At 46.1% G+C, this 19,444-nt stretch overlaps 1 protein-coding gene across 23 annotated transcripts in view; it reads left to right on the top strand.

Moving 5' to 3' along the window:
* PTPRS (protein tyrosine phosphatase, receptor type S) overlaps positions 1-19,444 on the top strand; it is a 152,324-nt gene that overhangs the window by 75,312 nt on the left and 57,568 nt on the right. For 12 of the 23 annotated variants that reach the window (XM_026865026.1, XM_026865011.1, XM_026865027.1 and 9 more), the window contains exons 4-8: positions 307-448; positions 8,566-8,754; positions 12,180-12,188; positions 15,944-15,961; positions 18,468-18,578. In XM_026865026.1, the coding sequence (XP_026720827.1) occupies positions 307-448; positions 8,566-8,754; positions 12,180-12,188; positions 15,944-15,961; positions 18,468-18,578 (469 nt within the window). The remainder of the gene's footprint in view (positions 1-306; positions 449-8,565; positions 8,755-12,179; positions 12,189-15,943; positions 15,962-18,467; positions 18,579-19,444) is intronic. The other 11 variants (XM_026865028.1, XM_026865024.1, XM_026865023.1 and 8 more) reach the window with 2 other exon arrangements.

Raw genomic sequence — 19,444 nt, 5'->3', positions numbered from 1 at the left:
CACCCCCCCGCCCGACACCTTCCCCATGGCTCATTCTTTCAGAGCGTTTGAGATGTAAGTAGCAGTTCTGGTGGGTCAGTGGTTGGAGGCAGGGTTTGGTGTGTGACAGTTCTCTGTCACCTTGAGGTCAGTGAAGAGACAAGTTGACCTTGTCAGTTATGTGTAGGGGATCGTGGGGCAGCTGCTGAAGTGTGGGAGTGTTCGTGCTTGTATATGCTGGTGCCTCCTTTAGAAGCAGGAATGAACCCTCTGCTTGCAATCCAAAGAGGCTTACTATGTGTGTGTCTCTTTCTCTTTATCCCCCAGACAATTGAATTTGATGAAAGTGCAGGTGCTGTTTTGAGGATCCAGCCCCTCCGGACTCCCCGGGATGAGAACATTTACGAGTGTGTTGCTCAGAACCCTCATGGGGAGGTCACCGTCCATGCCAAGCTCACCGTCCTCCGAGGTAAAGAGCCTGCCTGCCATGTGTCAGTGTCACAGGGCAGAAGGGACCCTTCAGCTTCTCCTGTCAGATGAGTGGGAAAGCTGTTAAGAAAATGTGTGGCCAAGACACAGTGTCCTCCTTTTTTTTTTGGTTTGTTCTGATCTGTCCGATCTGTTTGCTGTTATTACCCCAGAAAGTCATAAAATTGCTATGTAAGGAACAAAGCTAAAACTGGACCACTTTAGGAGGTTTGACTGGATGATGTGCTGAGATTTCTTCCAACCTGAATTACCCTATGACTCTACAATCTTCCCTCTCTTCCAGTAAAAATTCCTTTCCCAGGTTTATGAGCAGGACCAGAAACCTCCCCATCATTCTCCTCAAAAATGGCACCATTGATCCAGACACCCAAGAAGTCATTCTTCATTAAGGAATCACTTAATGGGCTGAGATTAATCACTTAATGGGCATCTGCCTGGGCTTTCATGCAGTTGGTAGTAGCACCAGCCTCTTCCCTTGTGCAGGATACCTGTTTTGCCTTTCTGGGCACCTTCCCTCTTTCCAGAGGTCCTTTGTTCCATACACTCTCCAAGAAAACAGCTCCCCTCTCCATTTTGTTCTGGTTCTTGTTTTCACTTGTCCCCACTATAGAGGATGTTTACATGGATGCCTCCTTCATGTCATCTGTTTGAAATATGCTCTCTGAACTTGCTGTGGGGGAGGGAACAATATGCTATTGCTGTGGATGCCTCTGGATGTTTACTGTTATTACCCCGGAGATCTGTAAAATCGCTGTGTGAAACACTAAGCTAGGCTGCTTGCTAAAACTGACCCATTTTAGGGGAAAAGATGCATGGTGTTCTCTGTTCAAACCACAGGGCAATGGAAGTGATCCTGGCAGAAAGGCTGTGGTGGATAACTGCCTGAGAGCTCCTGAAGGGAGTTTGGCTTGGGAGCATTGGCTACTGATGAAGCCATCAGCAGGAGGTGCTATAGAAAAGCCACAGGCTTTTGAGTAGGAGTACTTGCAGGAAGAGCCATTATTTCTGCAGTGATCGTGGCTACCAAGAGTTTTAGGTGCTCCAGGCAGTGTGTGATCCTCATAAGGCCAAGTGGAAGCTCTGCCTGTATGCTGGTTGCTTTTTCTTCAGCAATTTCAGTGTGTTCCCTCCAAAAGCATCTTAAATCCTTTTGTTTGAACAGACAGTGAGCACATCCTTAGTAGTGCAGAGCAAAATGTGTGTGCAAATCTCCAACGTGTAGCAGTAAATAAAGACCAGACATAAAGGGCAAATGGCAAAGCCCTTCACCTCCCCTTGTAGCAGGGAATATCCCTTCTGCTGCAGGGCTCTGTGTTGTCAGGATGCTGGCTGCCTTTGAGCGTGCAGGCCCGTGGTCCAGTCATGCCTGACAGATTTGTGTAGGTGCACTTAAATCTTTGTGTAGCTCCTTTGCCTGGCGTGGCATTTAACCTTCTGTTAGCAGTATGTGGTGGGATGTATCTGTCAGGAGATTGGAACAGCGCTTTATGACAAGAGTGTGTCTAGCTGCGGTTATCCCGGAGGGTTGGGAGCCTTGTTCTTCACACTTATTCCCATATATTTCTTGGGAGCTGTGACAGTTTGGGAGAAGTGCCCCTGCAATCCTATTCAAAGTTTCTACCCCTTGATTTAGCTGCAAGCAGTGGCAAGAGAGAAGGTTGTCCTCCAGCTGCTGCCCTGACCAATCCCCTGGACTCCCACAGCGTTTTTAAGGCGCTCTCCACCAAGAGAAAGCTGCAATGTATGGGAAATGACGAGCTGAGCTCAGTGGCTGTCCTTAGGGACCAAGGTTCTTTGTACATGTCTTTTTGCAGCTCTTCTTTCCGGTATCAGCACCATCCACATGTCAGCTAGAGAGACAGATGACAGAACAGGAGCTACGTCTCCCCACCGCCTGACTAATTACGCACTTTGCTGATCCCACCAGAACATTATCACTGTGTGCTTTGCTCCTGTGTTGTGCTGCTCTCACAAGCACTCCTATTCTGTTTGCCTAACAGGGCCTTGTTCGGTACCTTTGTTGACTGCCCGTGCAAGAACACCTAGGGTACCCAGTTCATTAAATCTGGGGGAGCAGTAATTAGCTGCAGGCCTGGGCCAAGATGTTGTGAAGAGCATCAAGGAAGAGGTTTTTATAGCATATCCTCCCCTTCCATGCTCAGTTGGAGTTATGCCATCCTTAATCATTCCCTAGCTTTCACACAGAAAAGATTGTCTCCTCGTTATCTGCATTTTGAAGTGCTGGGAAAGTTAAAAGGACCAAGCACAAATCCACTAATCTCCACAATGACAAAGTTAGCTTGCTGGCATCTATTCCTCTCCTTTTCCTCCCCACTTCTGCATTCACCCACTCTCCTGTTTGTCTTTTCTCTGTCTTTCCTTGCAAGGCCTCCTCCTCCTCCTTTCCGTCTCTCTTCTCTCACTTTCAGAACTAATGCTTAACATAAAGATGGGAGCTGCTCCACAGCTTGGAGATGAATGTGAGCTGTCATTTGGAGAAGCTGTTACCTTGGCATGCTGTGGAGTATGGAAACCTGGGCCCCAGCTGTTACAAACTCTGCAGGATGGGCTTTGTAGTAATTCTGCGACCCGTTGGCTGTGCTGTTGTCATCGCAGTTAGACGTACATGGGTGTACCTTCACCATATCCACATGCCTGAACAGTTACAGGATTTCCTCAACACCAGAGCAGTCTCATGAACAGAAAAGAAAAAAAAAACATTCTTCCCTACTAGATACAGCTGCTGGAGGGATTGAGAGTAAACCCCATCCTGCTTATGCACATGACTACTCCTGGATCAGACCCTGATAGAAGTCCACACTCATTCACTTAAAAACAGGAAGCTGCAGGAGAGGAAACCTTTGGGAGCTTCTGAGAAGCAGAGCTTGTGATGGACACCGTTCAGCTTACACAAAGTCTCTGAACACCAGCTCTGATGGCTTGTTTGTCCTTCCTGCTCTGCTTCTCAAGGGAGGTGAGTTTTGATAGGGCTGTGGAGACTTGCTGTTCTTTCCACAGCTGGCTAGACATAGCGCCTGCAAACCTGATTCCTGTAGAGCCCAAAGAAAAGGAAAGTGGTTTGGGGAAGCATTTTCCAGTTAGTGTTGACTCCAGCTGCTGTTGTTTTTCATTATAACTTATAGGCAGAAAGGAAGCTAGTTGGTACAGGCACCCCAGCTCCCAGTTGGTATAGTTTCTTTAAGCTCCATGCTCCCAAGAAAGATACACATATTTTTTTATTATTATTGTTGTTTCTTGTATACAGAAATATATATATTTCCCTCTGCTTCTTTAGTAGCCTGAGAGAGATTCTCATGCTGCGAAGGATTGTCCTGTGCTGTCAGCAGCTGAGTGGGCTGAGAACACAGGGGAGCCTCTCACAACTCTCTGCCTGCTGGGAGGCACAAGCTGGGTTTCAAGCAGAGCCCAGACCAGCTTAGTTCTTTGCTCTGGTGAAGCTGATAGTGAGAGTTCCATGGAGGTTACCCTCTGTGAGTCGTTAGGAAATGCAGCATGATCCCATAAAAGCCGGTGCTTGGTCCACTTAAATGTAATGGAATAAAATTTACTGTGCCCCAATACATCACTGCCCGCATACTGGCCGGTGCTGTCTTATCCTAATGATGGCTGCACTCTGCAAAATTGAGGAAAACCGGCTATTAGACGTGTAAGGTACTTAGTACTGGACTATGATTCAGGCTGCTATGGGCAGACTTTCAGAACTTCTCTTCCTAGTGATTCCCTGTTGATGTCTTTTTATGAAGTGTTCATGCATTTCTCTAACAATTCTGGCCTGAAATTTTCCTCACACATTTCCTACTCCAAGAGGACATCTGGTGTGGGCACGTATAAAGTTCTAGCAAGATCCCTGCTGTTTTGTTGGTTTTTTGTAATTGTTGGCTTCAGATCAGCAAAAGGTAAACAAAAATCAGTCCTAGATGCTCAGCAGATATCATCGAGTCCCACAGGAGCTCTTCTTAAAGAGAAGCTGGCCCTTCTGAAATGTTACCTTGCCACTTGAAAAATTCTTGGCAATCTTGTTTCAAACTTGTCTTTTTTTTTTTTTTTTTTAGTGACCTGAAAATCAGGCAATGTTGAAAGCAGATTAGTCCTGTAACTTATGAATAATGTCAAAGCAATTTAAACTCAGATGCCTTTATAAGGAGGATACATCAGGATACATGACTGTAGGGAAGACAGTGTATTACCTGCACTGTTATGGGGTCCAACACACACATCTCAGCGTGTATTTATTGTGTATTAAGCCTGCAAATTTTTAATGACATTGTTAGGTATTGCTATTTTCATAGTAAAACTTTCAGATCAAAATAAATGGAATCAACAGACTGAACATGTTACTGAGACTCCTCCATGTATAAAAATTATCTCTGGCTCTGTAATAACAGTTAACTAAGGCACAGGTACATACACATTGATGGAAATAATTTGTTGATGTAATTTCACAAGGTGCACAATGCCAGGGCACCTGCTAGGGAGGGGACATCTGTAAGTGTTCATAACTTTAATGAAAAGAACGGGGATAAGCTTCAGGAGTGCTGGATTTTGGTCCTGATTTTGCTTAAAACTGGTGGCACTCAAGCTGCTTCATCTCTGTGTTCTTGGTTCTTCCACCCTGAAGTGAGGATAGTTGGCTGCTTAGAGACCAGCCGATGCATCCATGAGCTTGGCCGCATATCTCCAGAGAAGAGCAGAAAATGACTCCTCTTCTTCACTTCAGCAGCATCCTCACTGTGGTTTCTGCATTCAGTACATAACACGTCTGTACATGCTCACACCCTCCTTCTCCTCTAAATTATTAAACGACTGTGCACACCCTGCGGGAAAAAGAGCAGCAGCAACACCCGCTTTATCTTTCTTTATCATCCTCATTTCCAGCACAGCTAATTATCTAAACACTGAGCTGCCACCTTCTAGAGTGACACGGAGGCAGCGAGCACCGGGGTCTCCCTCGCTGTAGCCAGTGACCTTTGCTTTCTCTGTCTGACCATCTGTGTGTCAGTGCCTGCGCCCAGGCTGGTCCGAGGTGTGTCCTCCAGCACAAGGCATGTCCTCTGGTAGGATTTATTATAAATGAACACTGAAGTGAACACTCTTCTCTCCCTGTCTCCCTCCTCCCCTATTCTTCTTCACCCTACTTTGTTCAGTGGCCTTGAGGTAATTCACCAGCTTTTCGTTGGTGGCAGGGGCAGGGGGTGTGTGTCTTTAACCAACTCAAAGAGCAGGTATGAACAAGGTGTTTGTGGTGCTCTGTTAATAAGTGCAGCACGTGAAAACATTTGCCTGCGTAAGATAGCATGATTTTCAACAGCAGGCAGCTGCCCAGATGTGCCCTTGAAGCATCTTCAGCTTGCGTCTTGGTTCTTTTGTTCTTGCCGTTGCCTGGGCTGCTTTTCGAAAGCGAATTCACAATGCAAGCCATTGCTCGTTTATTTTTTTGGTAACAGGTTTGGGGTGATGTTTGGGGATTGATGGGGAGGGTGGTAGGGCATGTGTGTGCATGTCTTGTGGGGATTGAGTTGAGGTTGTAATTGCATTATTACAGGGAATCCAATTGTTGGGGGATGAAGGCAGTTTCACTTTCCTGGCAGGAAGGAAATCTGAGCACTTGAATCAGTGCAATATGTGATGTTCTGAGATGCTTCCTCCGCTGATCTGATCCTCAAATCTGATCACGCCTCTAGTCGCAGTTGTTTTAATTAAACTCAGAGGAATTCTGCACATTGTGCTGCAAGATTAACATTTTTGTTTAATTAGAAACACTCAGTAATAATAGTTGTACCAGGCCTCCCCCAACACACACACACACACTCACACGTGCACACACACACTCACACACCCACCCTGGCAGTCAGGAGGGTTATTCTCTCTGTGGATTAATTGGTTGATGAAATCAGCGGACACGGGTTTGAGCCAGGTGGAGTGGCATCACCAGGGAGCAGGATAAAAGCAGTAATCAATAATGATGTCATCTGCAGCCAATGCGGCAGCAGCTCCGCGGCTCCTTAACAACACACCACCGCCTGGTTAAATAGCAGAAGGGAAGAGAAGACGTTAAAAGCCTGGCTGAAAGCTGTGCAAAGGCAAAGCGATTCCCAGGGCTCCTCTGTCCTGAGCTCACTTTTTTTAGCGGGGGGGCGGGGGGAGTGCTGGGGTTTTGCAGCACACATGATCTGCGAGAGCACACACTGTTTGGAGACTCCTACAACGCCCAAGCACAGCCTGGTGAACTGAGATCTCAAAAGGTTGGAGTCCCCAGTTAAAAGATGTTTATGTCTCTAATTTAGAAAGCAATATCCTGGTTTAGAGGTGCTTCAGATGCACCAAAATGACTCGCCCTTTATCCAGCTGTAAGTCTGTCCACACTAGGAGATCTGTATTACTTCAGCAGTTATAAAATGGTAACGTGTTTTTGTTTGTGGTCAGATCCTTTTGATAGATGAGGAGAGGTGTGGTTAATACATTTCGCTCTCCAGTGAGTCACAATAGATCCTTTATAACTCTCCAACAATGATCAGAGGAAGGAAACAATGCACGTTTTTAAACACGCAATTGAGGCATTTAAACCCTTTTCTTCTCCGCAGTAGCTGCGCACCGCTAATAACAGTATTAGACAAGAGTTTCTTGGCCTCAGGTATCAGAGCATCACACAAACCTTCTGCTCTGCCTTCATGATTTCATTGATTTTTAGAAGTTGAACGTGAGGCACGGCAGTGTGAAATAGCTCTTACCCAAACCATGTGGGTTGGGAGCTTACGTAGAGCAGTGCTGGGACCTGGTGACGCTGCTTTGCTCTTACAGGAGAAGGCACCCACCACAGCCAGGCCGCTGGGTCTCTTCTGCCTTGTTCCACCATCCACCATGGGTTCAACCATACGTAGTTTGGCTCCATTCTTTCTGATAAGTAACGCGCCAGCAGTAGGGCACGAACTTTTGTTGTGTTTGCAGTTGGCTGGGATGTTTCCCGACCAAGGCAAAGGTTTCCAGCTCATTTCTGCTGCCATTGGTTTCAGTGGGGGGCTGATGGTGATGTATGTTACTTTTTTCTAAAACCCACCTTTTAAAAATCCTTTATGTTCCCTCACCTGCTTTTGGGGTGGATTCAATGCCATAGATTCCCGAGGCTGCGATTCCTCAACACGCCTCATTTGAAATGATGGAGAGTCCCTCTGAAGTCTCACCCTGGTGCCGGCATCTTCCTTCCAGCTGCCCTCCCCCAAAGACTGATTTTCTGGCGAAAAGAAATGCCACGTTCTGGAGCTGTATCAGCCAGCATAAGACAGCTCTCTTCCACTTGAGTTAGGAGGTTGTGACAAAGATTATGGGGGAGGCACTGGGGTTTTATATTAGTTAGCACAAATTAGTCAGCATCAGTTAGGATTGCCCTCCTCGCCCTCATTAGCGAAGGCAAAGGCAAGATTGAGAGGAAGCAGGAAGCTCAGTTGAGCTTGTCTTCTAGGTGCTGGTGCCACATCCCTCTTCTTCTAGGGCAGCAGCACTCTGAATTAATAAATTTAAAAATCACACCCTGTCTGACAGCACTTGGCTTCTTGTTGTTATGTGTGTCCCCTCTGGTAACTACAGCTGGATGATATTTTCCTCTCATTTCTCTCCTAGTTTCCACGGTGTCTTTGACAGGCCTTTTCACGTGGTCTGTTTATTTCTCTTGTGCAGTTTGGTACTATGGGGTTTGGAGGAGGAAGATGAACCCCTCCTTTTAAACAGTAAGTGCAAGTCACTTACCTGACAGGGATTCAGCGCAAGACCTGGAGAAACTTTGAAATGACTATTCCCATGCCCCAAAGGGTTTGAATAGATTGCATTTAAATGTAGAATCGTCTTGTGAGACCTTAGAATAGTCACACAAAATGGACAAGCTGTTAAATTTTACTGTATAATGTGTTTTCACAAACCATCTATGGGCCATTTACTGTAGCCTTGTTTGAAATTGCATTGCACAGAGTGCCGGGCAGCAAGTCTGCCTGCTGCTTTCTTTGGTGTATTCCCTTGAACAGCTCCTTCAGCTGCCCCGGTCCCTACTATGTGTTTAACCACTTGTGTTTTGTTCTCTACCACCAGAGGACCAGTTACCTCCCGGCTTCCCAAACATTGATATGGGGCCCCAGCTGAAAGTGGTGGAGCGGACACGAACAGCCACAATGCTCTGTGCAGCCAGTGGGAATCCGGACCCAGAGATCACTTGGTTTAAAGATTTCCTGCCTGTCGACCCCAGCGCGAGCAATGGGAGAATAAAACAACTGAGATCAGGTAAGGTCTCTGCGTGAGATTGGATGAATTGAGACCTAGACAGAGGCATGAAGAGACTGCTCAGAGGTTTCTGAAGAAGAAGAGGGGGCTGATAGGCACAGGCACCACTGATGTGGATTTGGGGCATTAGATTTTCTTTGGGTTTGGGACTCACGTTCCTACTCGGGGAGTGGTTGGAGCATTTTCTCCTCCAACCCATCCTCCTGGCCTTCCCTACTGCCTAGTTGACGTAAAGGGAGTCACAGCAGGGAAGCTGGTTCCTGTCCAGGAGACGCAGTAACTAGTTCACTGGATAATGGTGCTCAGGGGGAACTGGGGACTGGATGGGAGCTGAGGGTTTCTTCCCCAGACCAAGAACTGGGTGAGGAAGAAGGCAAACCACTACAGCAGACACGGCATTTTAGGCCACAAGCATCTGGTATAGGGTCCAGAGCTCAGGCAGCCTCTGACTGTCAAAACATGATCCTGTTGGTGTAAGTTGAGCCTTTCAAAGCTGGCACTGAAGAACAGCTCTTGCAGGATCTCTCCGGCATCAAGTCCCTGCAGTCATCGCTGGAGAGCAGTTGTGAGCATTCCGGAGTGACCCGTTGGTGCTCAGCGGCACTGCCCATGGAGTGGATCTCCATGAACAGATGTACCCCAGCACCGTGGCTCTTGTCAGTTTTCAGTCTTTCCCCATCTGCTTGTCCATCTGTCTCTTTTGTTTGTTTTATGTGTGTTGTTTTGTGTGTGTGTGTGTCAGTGTGACATCTCTTAATAGTCATGTTTCAGGAGCTGTTTTTATACTTGTTAAATCTGCCAGTTCACTGTGTGAGTGTGTGTGTGTGTGTGTGCAGTGAGAGCACAGGTATATTTGTTTTTGACTAATACTGATAAAGCACTTCCATTTCTCAACTTGAAAAAAAACCCCACATTTCTCTCTGATAGCTGCAAATACAAAACAAGCTCTAGGAGTTTTACGTTCTGACAAAAACTAACCTGAGAAATAATCTTTTTCAAATACTGCTTGGACTGACTGCTTTGACCCAGCCTAGAGAAAACGTGTCTGTGTGGTTGGACCGAGCAAGCACTAGCGTCACTTCAGCTACTCAGAACATTCCTTTGGCCAAGAGAGATGGAGCATTTTCAAGAGTCTTTTTTTAGCAAAAGAATGGCATTGTTGCAGGCAATGGGAAAGCAGAGGCTTCAGTGAAGCAACTGGGGTTGCTCTGTTCATATTAAACATTTTACAAGTCAGCCAGTCAAGTGATATCTGGCTGCTTCTGCCCAGACTTCTGCTGGCTCTGAAGAAATCAGTTCTAACTACTGTAATGCTGGATCTTAACATCAGAGAATGTAACCGCCTGGTTTTTCTCTTGCCTTGTTTGGCAAAGATTCTATAAAAAGACTTCTAGTTCTGTGGGCCACCAGTGGAAAAGATTCAGTACGGTTCCAGTTCAGTGTAGCTTTTATACACCTGCATAAATGCATGCTTACTCAGTGAAGCAAACTTACAAGCAGATACTTAAACTGCTTTGTTGAATTAGAATGGATTGTTGAATCCCACAAACACAGATGAGATTGACCTCCTTGTTTTATCATAACAGCTGAGGCAAATGCAAATTTAAAAAAAAAAAAAAAAAGCACTCAGCATAAATAATGAGAGGTAAACTAGAATTATATCGTGCTCTGTGACCATGATCTGAAGTGTGAGTAATGCACAGGCAGATTATTTTTAATACATTTATCATCTTGCTAGAATGCCTTTATACTCTTTAACTGGGTTTGATCTGGTGTTTTCTTTTAAGCCACCTGAGTGCTGTGTTTTTATTCCAGTGAATTGGTTAGCCTCAGCATGAACTCTTGACCTTTCTGATAAATCAGAAGATACCTGCTGAGAATTAATGTCATTTAGAGCTGCTTTGAATTGGTAAAGTGGTGAAACCCTGAAGCATCCCTGTTGTCCTTAGGGGTGGAAACCTGTTGCTTGTGTGAAAGGGAGTGCAGGTTCCTGGACAGTCAGGACTTTGAGTTCTCCTATTTCATCTGCTTTTATACCCTTTCAAAACTTGCATGTCCTGTGATCCACAGGCCTGTGAAAATGCAGAACATATTGGCATCAGGATCATCTGCGTTCGTATTTTGATCAGTGGAAAAGGGAGTTTTAAACACCAAGGCAGGGCAGATTCAAGTGTGTATTTGTAACCCGAGTGTGATGTGCAAGGCGATGCCTGTTTGAGCACTGATGATACAAGTGCTGCTAAAGTCAGAATTTATTTTAACACATTTGTCTTTCCAGAAAACAAACCTTCCTGCCAGAAGTGTGGCACTAGCGTATATTAGGGCATTGGATGCTTCAGGACACGGCTAATGAGCTTCAGTGTCTTTCACCCACAGGTCATCCATATGACTCCAGCCCAGGTTCTTGGGGATTAACAATTCCACCCAGCTAACGGGTGTCTGACAAACCCTCTGTGAATGGGAGTGACCCTGGTGCTAAATCCCAGCTTCATTGCTGCCCCTTGTGCTAAGGTTTAGCACAGAAGCCAGTGCCCATGTTATCTCTGAAGACACTGAGCCCTGATGGAGACTGGGACAGGCTGTGAGAGCAGCAGGACAGGACAGTCACCCAGATTCTACCCTGGAAATGAAGTCTTCAGGATAGCAGCCGTGCTGCTTTATTAGGGAGGGTGTTAAGAACTGAATTTATATCGATATATGAGTCAGTGGCAAACATGCATATTAGCTCATTAAGAGGTACAAGTGAGATGTCGTGCACAGAGGTTTGCAAAATTGGGTAGCTGTGTCCAGATTTGGTTCTCATTTATATTAAAACTGAATGTTTTGCTGGCAATATAAGTGGACCTCTGAGACCATGGTCATTATACTCACATCATCTCGGAGACCCATTTATGTTATGGGTCTTCAGTATAATTGAGAAACAGGCGATACGTCATTAACCACAGTAGCTTTTCTCTATCCAGTATTATTTCTTCTCCTTTCCATCTCCAGATGAACTTCCCAAGCAATTGGAAATCTATTACTGCTTGGGGGGTTTGGCTGAATGAAAAGCTGAGTTGTCAGTCAAAGGAGAATGGGAAGAACCTCTGTCTAGGCGCCTGCTTCCCTTAGATACGTGTGAACGTCTCAGCCTTAGAGACCCAGGTTGTCTAAGAGTTTAAGTGGTCTTGGTGGTGGAAGAGAAACGGATATTTTAGCTTAACCCTGATGCAAGCAGTCTCAGGGCATTTAAAGCAGGAGGCAATGTCCTTTGCTCAGCCGTGCCACCTAGGGGGGATTAACAGGAGGCAGCCTGCAGCCGCCTTACATCATAGAAACACTAAAACCTTTTGTGTCTTGTGTGTGTCTTCTGTTTTCTAAATAACTGGCTATAACAAACTTCTTTTTCTTTCCCCCCCCCCCTCACTTTTTTTTTTAACATTCAGAGACCTTTGGTAAGTTTGTTCAATTAAAAAAAAAAACCCAAACCAAAAAACCCCAAACCTGCTAATGTCCAGATTTGTAACCCTTGCCCTTTAAACTAATTCCCTTATAACAGCTTCTTGAGAGGCATGCTATGCATTTCTTCTACTAACTCTTTCAGTAGGGATATTCTTCCCTCTTTAATGAAATTCTACAGGGGTATTGCAGGCTACAGAAACAATAATAATCCTAATTAATATATCTGTATAAAGAGATAACAGCTAAATATGAACCTCCTAACATTGGATAGATTTTTTTTTTGTGTCTTAGCAACAGTTGTCCTGGAATTCCCCAATTACACAATAGCTTGTACCCTGGAACTGTGATAATTGTGTTCACACCTGCAGGAGGTCTTGGAGTTTCACATCTAACAGGGTTATTGGCATTTTTGGAAGGGAGAGGTGGGGGTGCGACGTTTTCAGATTGAAGCTGAAAATCACAGGTCGTCAGCTATGGGAAAGGGTTAAGCAAAGAAAAAGGCCCCCTCTTCCAGATCATCTCTGTCCCTTGAGAAGCCAGGAGCCTGTCTGCAGAACTCACATCACATTTCCTCTGTGTGCCAAGTCCCCTTTTGTTAGAGATGTAGCAATTGCAGCTGTCAGCCAAGATCCGGCATTTTAAAATTGCAGAAGACCCTTGATGATTGCTTGCTTGTTTAGAATAGAAAGCTCCCTCCAGCCCTCGGGAGAGGAGCAAAGCACACACATGTTCTCACACGTGGCCTGACAGAAGGTGGGGATGTGTTTTCTGTCATTACCATGGCAATGGTGACTGTCCTCCTCTCCCTGTTTTCAAGGCTTGGAGAATCCGTAGGCAGCTTGCTGTGTGGGAAGCCGGAGGAAGGGATGGTGGAAGAGCAGATTCTGTCCTCTGTGACAGAGGGGGACACCTGGCACGTGCTGTTCTGCCTGGCACCATCTTGGTCCTTTATAATCCAGAGGCAAGTCGTTTAAGATGCCTTTTGCCTCTGCTGCTAAACACTAGGCTGGCTGGCTGGGCTCATGCAACCTCAAAATTTGCTCTAAATAAGCAGATCTCCATCCAGATCCTGGGAGGCTGTGGATGGCTGTATGACTAGTTTGGATGCATCTCAAAACCAGCTTGTCACTCAGAAAGTCAGTGTCCAACACAAGTTCTTCCTCCTTTAGTTTTCCTGCAAACCTGGTGCCCTTATTCTGCCCCAGAGAGTGGTTAGCCTTTTGCATTTACTCATGCACTGTTGGGACACCAGGCAAGCCAGGTACTGAACACAGATACCTCCTCCCCAAACTCCCTATCAAATCTTACAGGACCTGTCAGAGTTCTTCAGAATTATTAATCTACTTCAGATCCTCTTCTAGCACCATCCTGCTGCCCCTGTATTGAATATGAAGCTGGTTAGATGTGAAACTCCAATAGTGAAAATCTACCATCTGTGTCCCTGCCGCTGTTCAAACCACTCTTTCCTTGCAAGTTACTTGATCTCATTTCAATTCAAATTCTGTCCCCTCCATCCCTGGTGTGGGGCTGCTTGCAAAACATGTTTTGCTCCTCACCTCTGTGTCCCGTGTGCCAGAATTAGAACTGGAAAGACTAAGGTGGCATTGCTTGGCTTATCTTGCTCTCCAAGAGCACTGTCTCCAAGACAGTCTGTCTCCGAGAGCTGCTGACAGCCGATTTCCAGGGGCAACGCTAATGCTTAGAGGGAGCAGGGAATAACTAACCTACAGTGACACAAGAAGGTAACGGCTGCTGTTGTATCTATGCTTACAGAGCTTTAACTTCCAGCGTGTTTCTCTGTCAATTAGAGTGAACCTTTGCAGGAAATTGCCAGGCTTAGCCAAGGCCAAAGAAGCTTTATAGAGGTGGGTGATGTTGGGGTCTCTTCCCCTTCTCTACCCTCTCCCCATTAGCCTTGTTCCAGATTTGTGCCACAGATGGCAGATTTTCACTCCAGTTCTGAGACAGAAGGATGTATCAGAGGCTGTTTTTATTTCCACTGAATTGAACTATAACCCTTTGCTGCTTAGTCTCTCTCTCTCTCGCTCGCTTTTTAAAACCTTTCTGCCGTCTCCTGTGTGGAGATCTGCCCAAGTACATGCTCCTCCCACCTCTTTCAAGTGCTGTCTCTCCAACCTTTGTCCTGATAGCTAACCAGCCTGCTTTATTAACCTTAGCTAGTCCCTAACCCTAACTAGATGCTAACTTTTCTCTAGCAGATAACCTAACCTCCTAACTAGAAGCTGAATATAACTAGAATCTAATATCCTAACACTATAATACCTCTCTTCCCTCACCTTTGACAAATAAAGGTGAACTGTAATCAGTATCTGTATATTTTTACCTTCTATCCTGAAAATGGAGGATTGAACCGCAGCACAAGAAGGATGAGCAGGGCTGAAGGATAAGGAGGGAAGGGGTTTTCTGGTGGTTAAGGCAGAAGATTGGCTCACAGGAGGCTTTGACTCCTGTTCTTGCCTCCGCCACAGACTTCCCTCTGTGACCTTGGGCAAGTTGCTTCACCTCTACCTCAGTTTCCCCATCTGTAAAGTGGGTGTAATAATGCTGCTGTACCTCACTGGGGAAAAGGAGTGTAAGGCTGATATTTATCATGGAATATGCTGTGCAAGCTCTGGCTGGGAGGTGCTGCAGAATGACAGTGTTGTTACCACTGCAGAGAAGCTCTTGCATTTCTCCCTAGTAAGGGGCAATACTTGTAATTGCGGAATCTGCCCTGTTCTCAGGATTGGGGTAAAAACAACCAACTAAAACCCCTTCTTTGATAAGCTGTGTGACAAGTTTGAATGCCACTGTGAGCAAAAGGACCTGCCGTGTTTTCAAAGGAAGATGGTTGCAACCTCAGGAGGTCAAATGGGGGGACAGTGGTTTTACCATTGACTGTGGCCCTGTTCACCAGCCACAATGTCACTTCCTCTCATCTGTGAGACCTGCCTAGGCAGGAGACTTACATTAGGCACTTAGAGACAACTGGAGGGGGTTTGAATAAAAAAACAACCCAAGGGAGATGCAGTCAACAGGCAAGTGCAGCAGGACTCTTCTCTCTCCATACAGCCCGCTCCTGCACTGGCGTCAGGGAGGTCTCCAGAGCAGTTCCATGAGGTGGCCCTTGCACTCATACAGTAGCCAGGGCGTTCTTCAGTGCAGAGCCACTGGCTTCAGTCTCTGGACGGAGCCGCTGAAGGATACCTGAAGGTCCTGATGAGGTCATGTGTTGAATTCCTTGCACATCTGTGCCAGTAACTAAAGTTTGAAACTGGGAATTTGCAGGGATCAAACCTGCAACACTTAATGTGATGCAAGGTACCTGGATGACCCTGTCCCTGTCTGGGCTAACACGGCCACAATACCCACCCTCTTCCCCAGGAGTGATGGAGATAAACGCAGGTTCATCATATGTTCTGCAAGTAGCAAACAGTAATGTTAGCTGAGAGCTTGAAGATTTTCTTTGCATTCTGAGCAACAAAATGGAGCCAGTCTTAAGACTTTTCAAGCCAAGTGCCATGGAGGCTCTGTAAACAGCCAGCTGAATTGGACTGCTTTAAAAGGGGCATTCCCCCCCTTAAGTACCCCAAGCCCTCTTCAGTCTGTCCCTTTAATTTAAGATGAGGTAGAACAGGAAGTTTCCTACTGGGAACTGTCTTCCTTGACTCAGGTCCTTTTCCCACGGGCAGTCCAGGTGTTTGGGGTTTTATGGTCTTTTCACGTATTTTCTTTGTTTTCTTTGCAGAAGGTACACCGATCCGAGGTAAGACACCCCCAACTCACTCACTCACCCACTCTCCAAACACTTCTCTCCACTCAGTTCCTGTTTCATTGACCTGTGCTCAATACAGATTCTTGTTGTTGTTGTTGTTATGTTTTCTTGTCCTACTTCACCTCTGGATATTTCTTTTTTACACCTGTCTTTATTTTATATATGGTTATAATGTCCTTTTTTGTTTGCTGGGTGCACTTGGTAATACTGATACTGTTATTCTAATAACATCTCAGGCTGTGCTGCCTCAGATTTATGGCAGAGTTTTAAGAGCTAATCTCTCCAGGACTGTGAAGGACTGAAGTTTATCTTGAGCATTAAATGCTATCAAAGCTTGGTAAATACTTAGGACCTTCTCCTGATTGTTGCAAAGTGCTCCTGAGCCACTGATGATGATGAAAGTTTTCCAATCCTTTGCTCAGTCAGATCCTCAGCACTTACCATCTCTGCGTACTCATTTGTTTGGCTTCAGAGCCTTCCTTCCCCTTCCTCCCCACTCTCTTACCCTTAGGTTTCTCTGGGAAAGATACCTGTGGTAAGTAGCTTCTGCACTGTCTCTTTAATGGAGCCAAAAAGATACTAGACCTCAAGCTGTCATTGAAAGTCAGCAAGAATTTTGTGTGCACCTCTTGGAAGACCCTGCTTTGTTTTTATCTACACTGGCAAATTTAAAAGTCCGTAATTCTCTGCTGGTAAAAGCAACAGGAGGTGCTGTAGGTGAGATTTACTTTTTCACACATCATCTCTATTGGCTCCTGACAAGTGCTGAAAACTCACTGACCTCTCTACAGTATAATTTCTACCGTTGCATTCACCAGCAAAGCTGCAGTAGTCAAGATGAAAGGGGTGAGTCCGTATTCCCCTGGCGAGGCTGCTTGCCTGCAGTTCGTGGTTCTGTTCCTGCTCTGCAGTGTGGCTTCGTCTCCCCTTGTGTACGCTCAGATAAGCAACGCTCATGAGCCACACAAAAAAAATTTTGTCTGGAACCAGTGGAAGCAACCCACGGATTTGTCCAAATGAACAGAAATTTCTAGGAAAACTCACTGACCAGCTCTCCACCAAAGTGGAGCTTTCCAATGACAGCATGCTCGAGCTGTAATTCAGTATGAAGTATGCTCAGCTGGTGTCTCAGTGTGAAGCTTCAGTCTGTTTGGTTTCGAACTCCTGTTATGCTGAAATACCCACAGATTCTTTTGAAATGAATTCAGTTTGGTTTAGTGGCTTGGGTGGGGTTTTTCTGTTTTTCAGTTCTCTGTTCTGCCTTTGGGAGCTACCAGGCACAGTGGATGCTGGCAGGAGTTGCACTATCACACCCCATCCCTGTCATAAATACTCTCACAGCCTCACGTCTTCCCACACAGCATCCTTTTTCACCCATGCACACACAGAGGAACATGAGCTCCGTGTCCTCTTCATGTGAACACATTGGTTTTTCCTTCCTGAAGAGGCTGTATCTGCAACCAACAATGATATCATTTGCACTTTTCTCACTTGAGATTTTATCAATAATACTGCACTGAGATGGAATTGTTTGGTTTTCATATTTAGGGTTTTTTTCCAGAGATGGGAGTTAAGAGTCTTACCACATGTGAGCTCTGTCTGTATCTGTAGTATAATCGTGTACTTCTAATACATAAAACATTTGATAGCCTCTTGAATTATTTATGTAGTATGTATTTTAACTGGAGTTTTGCAGGGATGAAGCCTTCTGAGGTAAATGAGGCAATTTTCTTCCATGTAGTTACATGCTGCATATATCTGCATGTTTGCTTACAGGAGTGTTTGGTATGGACTCTGGGTGTATTCTTGTAGGCTGCAATAACGTACAGGTTTAAGAAAAACCTTAATCCTTTTGGCCCAGTTAGTGTAAACCACACAGGCGATTTTGAAGTTCCCATGCAGTATTTACAGGGTTTTCCCTTGAGAGTATCCCCTATCAGTCAGGTGCTTTTCACACTGACTTATCTCCCTGGGCTTCCTGTGAATCGGGTATTTAGGCACAAAACAAAGGCAGCGCTGATAAAAATGCTCCAGGGATTTGGGTGACAAAGCCTTTCACTTTTATGGTGACTGCTTCAAATCGAGCAAGGGAAAGTCAACTGCCTCTGATGGATTTCTGGGGATCACGGATCACAGTAATATAGATTATTGAGGTTGATTTCATGAGTTCTGGTGCAGAGTGCCTGCATTGCAGAAGCCACAAAGGTGGTACTTTGGCCGATCATTTCAGTACCGAGAGTAACACTTAGTGTAGAGGGGGGTATTAGATTTTCTCTTCCTGATGGGTACATGTCCAGCTGTAACACTGAGCACAGGCATTAGCTGACGGCAGCAGAGGGTTTGGTGCTTCCAGAGCTCATAGCCCAAGACCCCCAGGCAGTGCCCGCTGTGTGTTAGCCCAGGGGGAGGAAAAAACAAAACTGATGCTGTTGCTCTCTCTTCAAAACAAAAATGGTGACGATTGTGTCTTTGCTGCGGTCTTCTTCTCTCCTCCCAGGTGGCCTGCAGATTGAAAGCAGCGAGGAGACAGACCAGGGGAAGTATGAATGCGTCGCCAGCAACAGCGCCGGAGTGCGCTACTCCTCCCCTGCTAACCTTTACGTGAGAGGTAGGGAGCGCATCGGCTCACAACGCTGGCAAATATCTCCCTCCCCATGGCCTTCCTTTGTCCCAGCTGTTTGATTCGAGCCTGTCCCTCAGCGCAGGGGAAGCACTGGTGTTAATGGGTTGGATCCCGGTGCACCCTGACTTCCTCCCCGTTGCTGGTGGCTCCAGCCACCACGCCAGAGTTGCAGAGCAGCAGCACAAGGCTGTGGCGCCCACCGTGAAGTCAAGTGTCACCCAAAATAGCGTGCCCAAGAATCTGCCAGCATCAGCCTGCAGAGCCCAGAGGGGAGTGAACAGCTTTGGCTGAAAAGAGGCCATAATCCCATTTTCTCCCAGAGGATCCCTGCTCTCTGGAGGTGGGCAGGTCTCAGTTCTACTGGTGTGGGTGTGAGAGGAGGGGAGGACCCTCTCAGCCCCCTCCACTGAGCTCTCTGTCCCCCGGATCTCACCAGATTGCAACAGGAGGGTGCATTCTCACTTCTCGCCTAAATCCCAGCTGGTTTTCCCTTTGCCAGCAGTAATTTGTCACTGGTTCCTTGGGCAGGAACGCTGGCCGTGGGCACAGACTCACAGAAAGCTGGAGATGGCCAGCAGACATCTCTGCCGCAGTGACAGATTCCTTCACCCATGTAGCAGGGGGAACAGATGACAGGGGGATTGGCTTCTGCTTGATTCCCCCTCGATGTTCTCACACCCAGTGGGGCAACAGCCTTTCTGCTTTCTTTGTTATTTTATTTTAATCTCTCTGACCTGTAATATTTTGTGTGTAGCTTTGGTTTAATATCTTTCCACAGCAAAACCCTTTTGGTAATGAGAGAGCAGGGCTGGTCCTTCTCGCTTTAAAAAAAAAAAAAAAAAAAAAAAATG

The sequence above is a fragment of the Athene cunicularia genome (genome assembly GCF_003259725.1).
Source record: "Athene cunicularia isolate RWA chromosome 28 unlocalized genomic scaffold, athCun1 chr28_part1, whole genome shotgun sequence".
In the NCBI taxonomy this organism is placed as follows: domain Eukaryota; kingdom Metazoa; phylum Chordata; class Aves; order Strigiformes; family Strigidae; genus Athene; species Athene cunicularia.
Note: the sequence above shows the minus strand (reverse complement) of the source record. Positions and strands in the feature narration are given on the sequence as shown.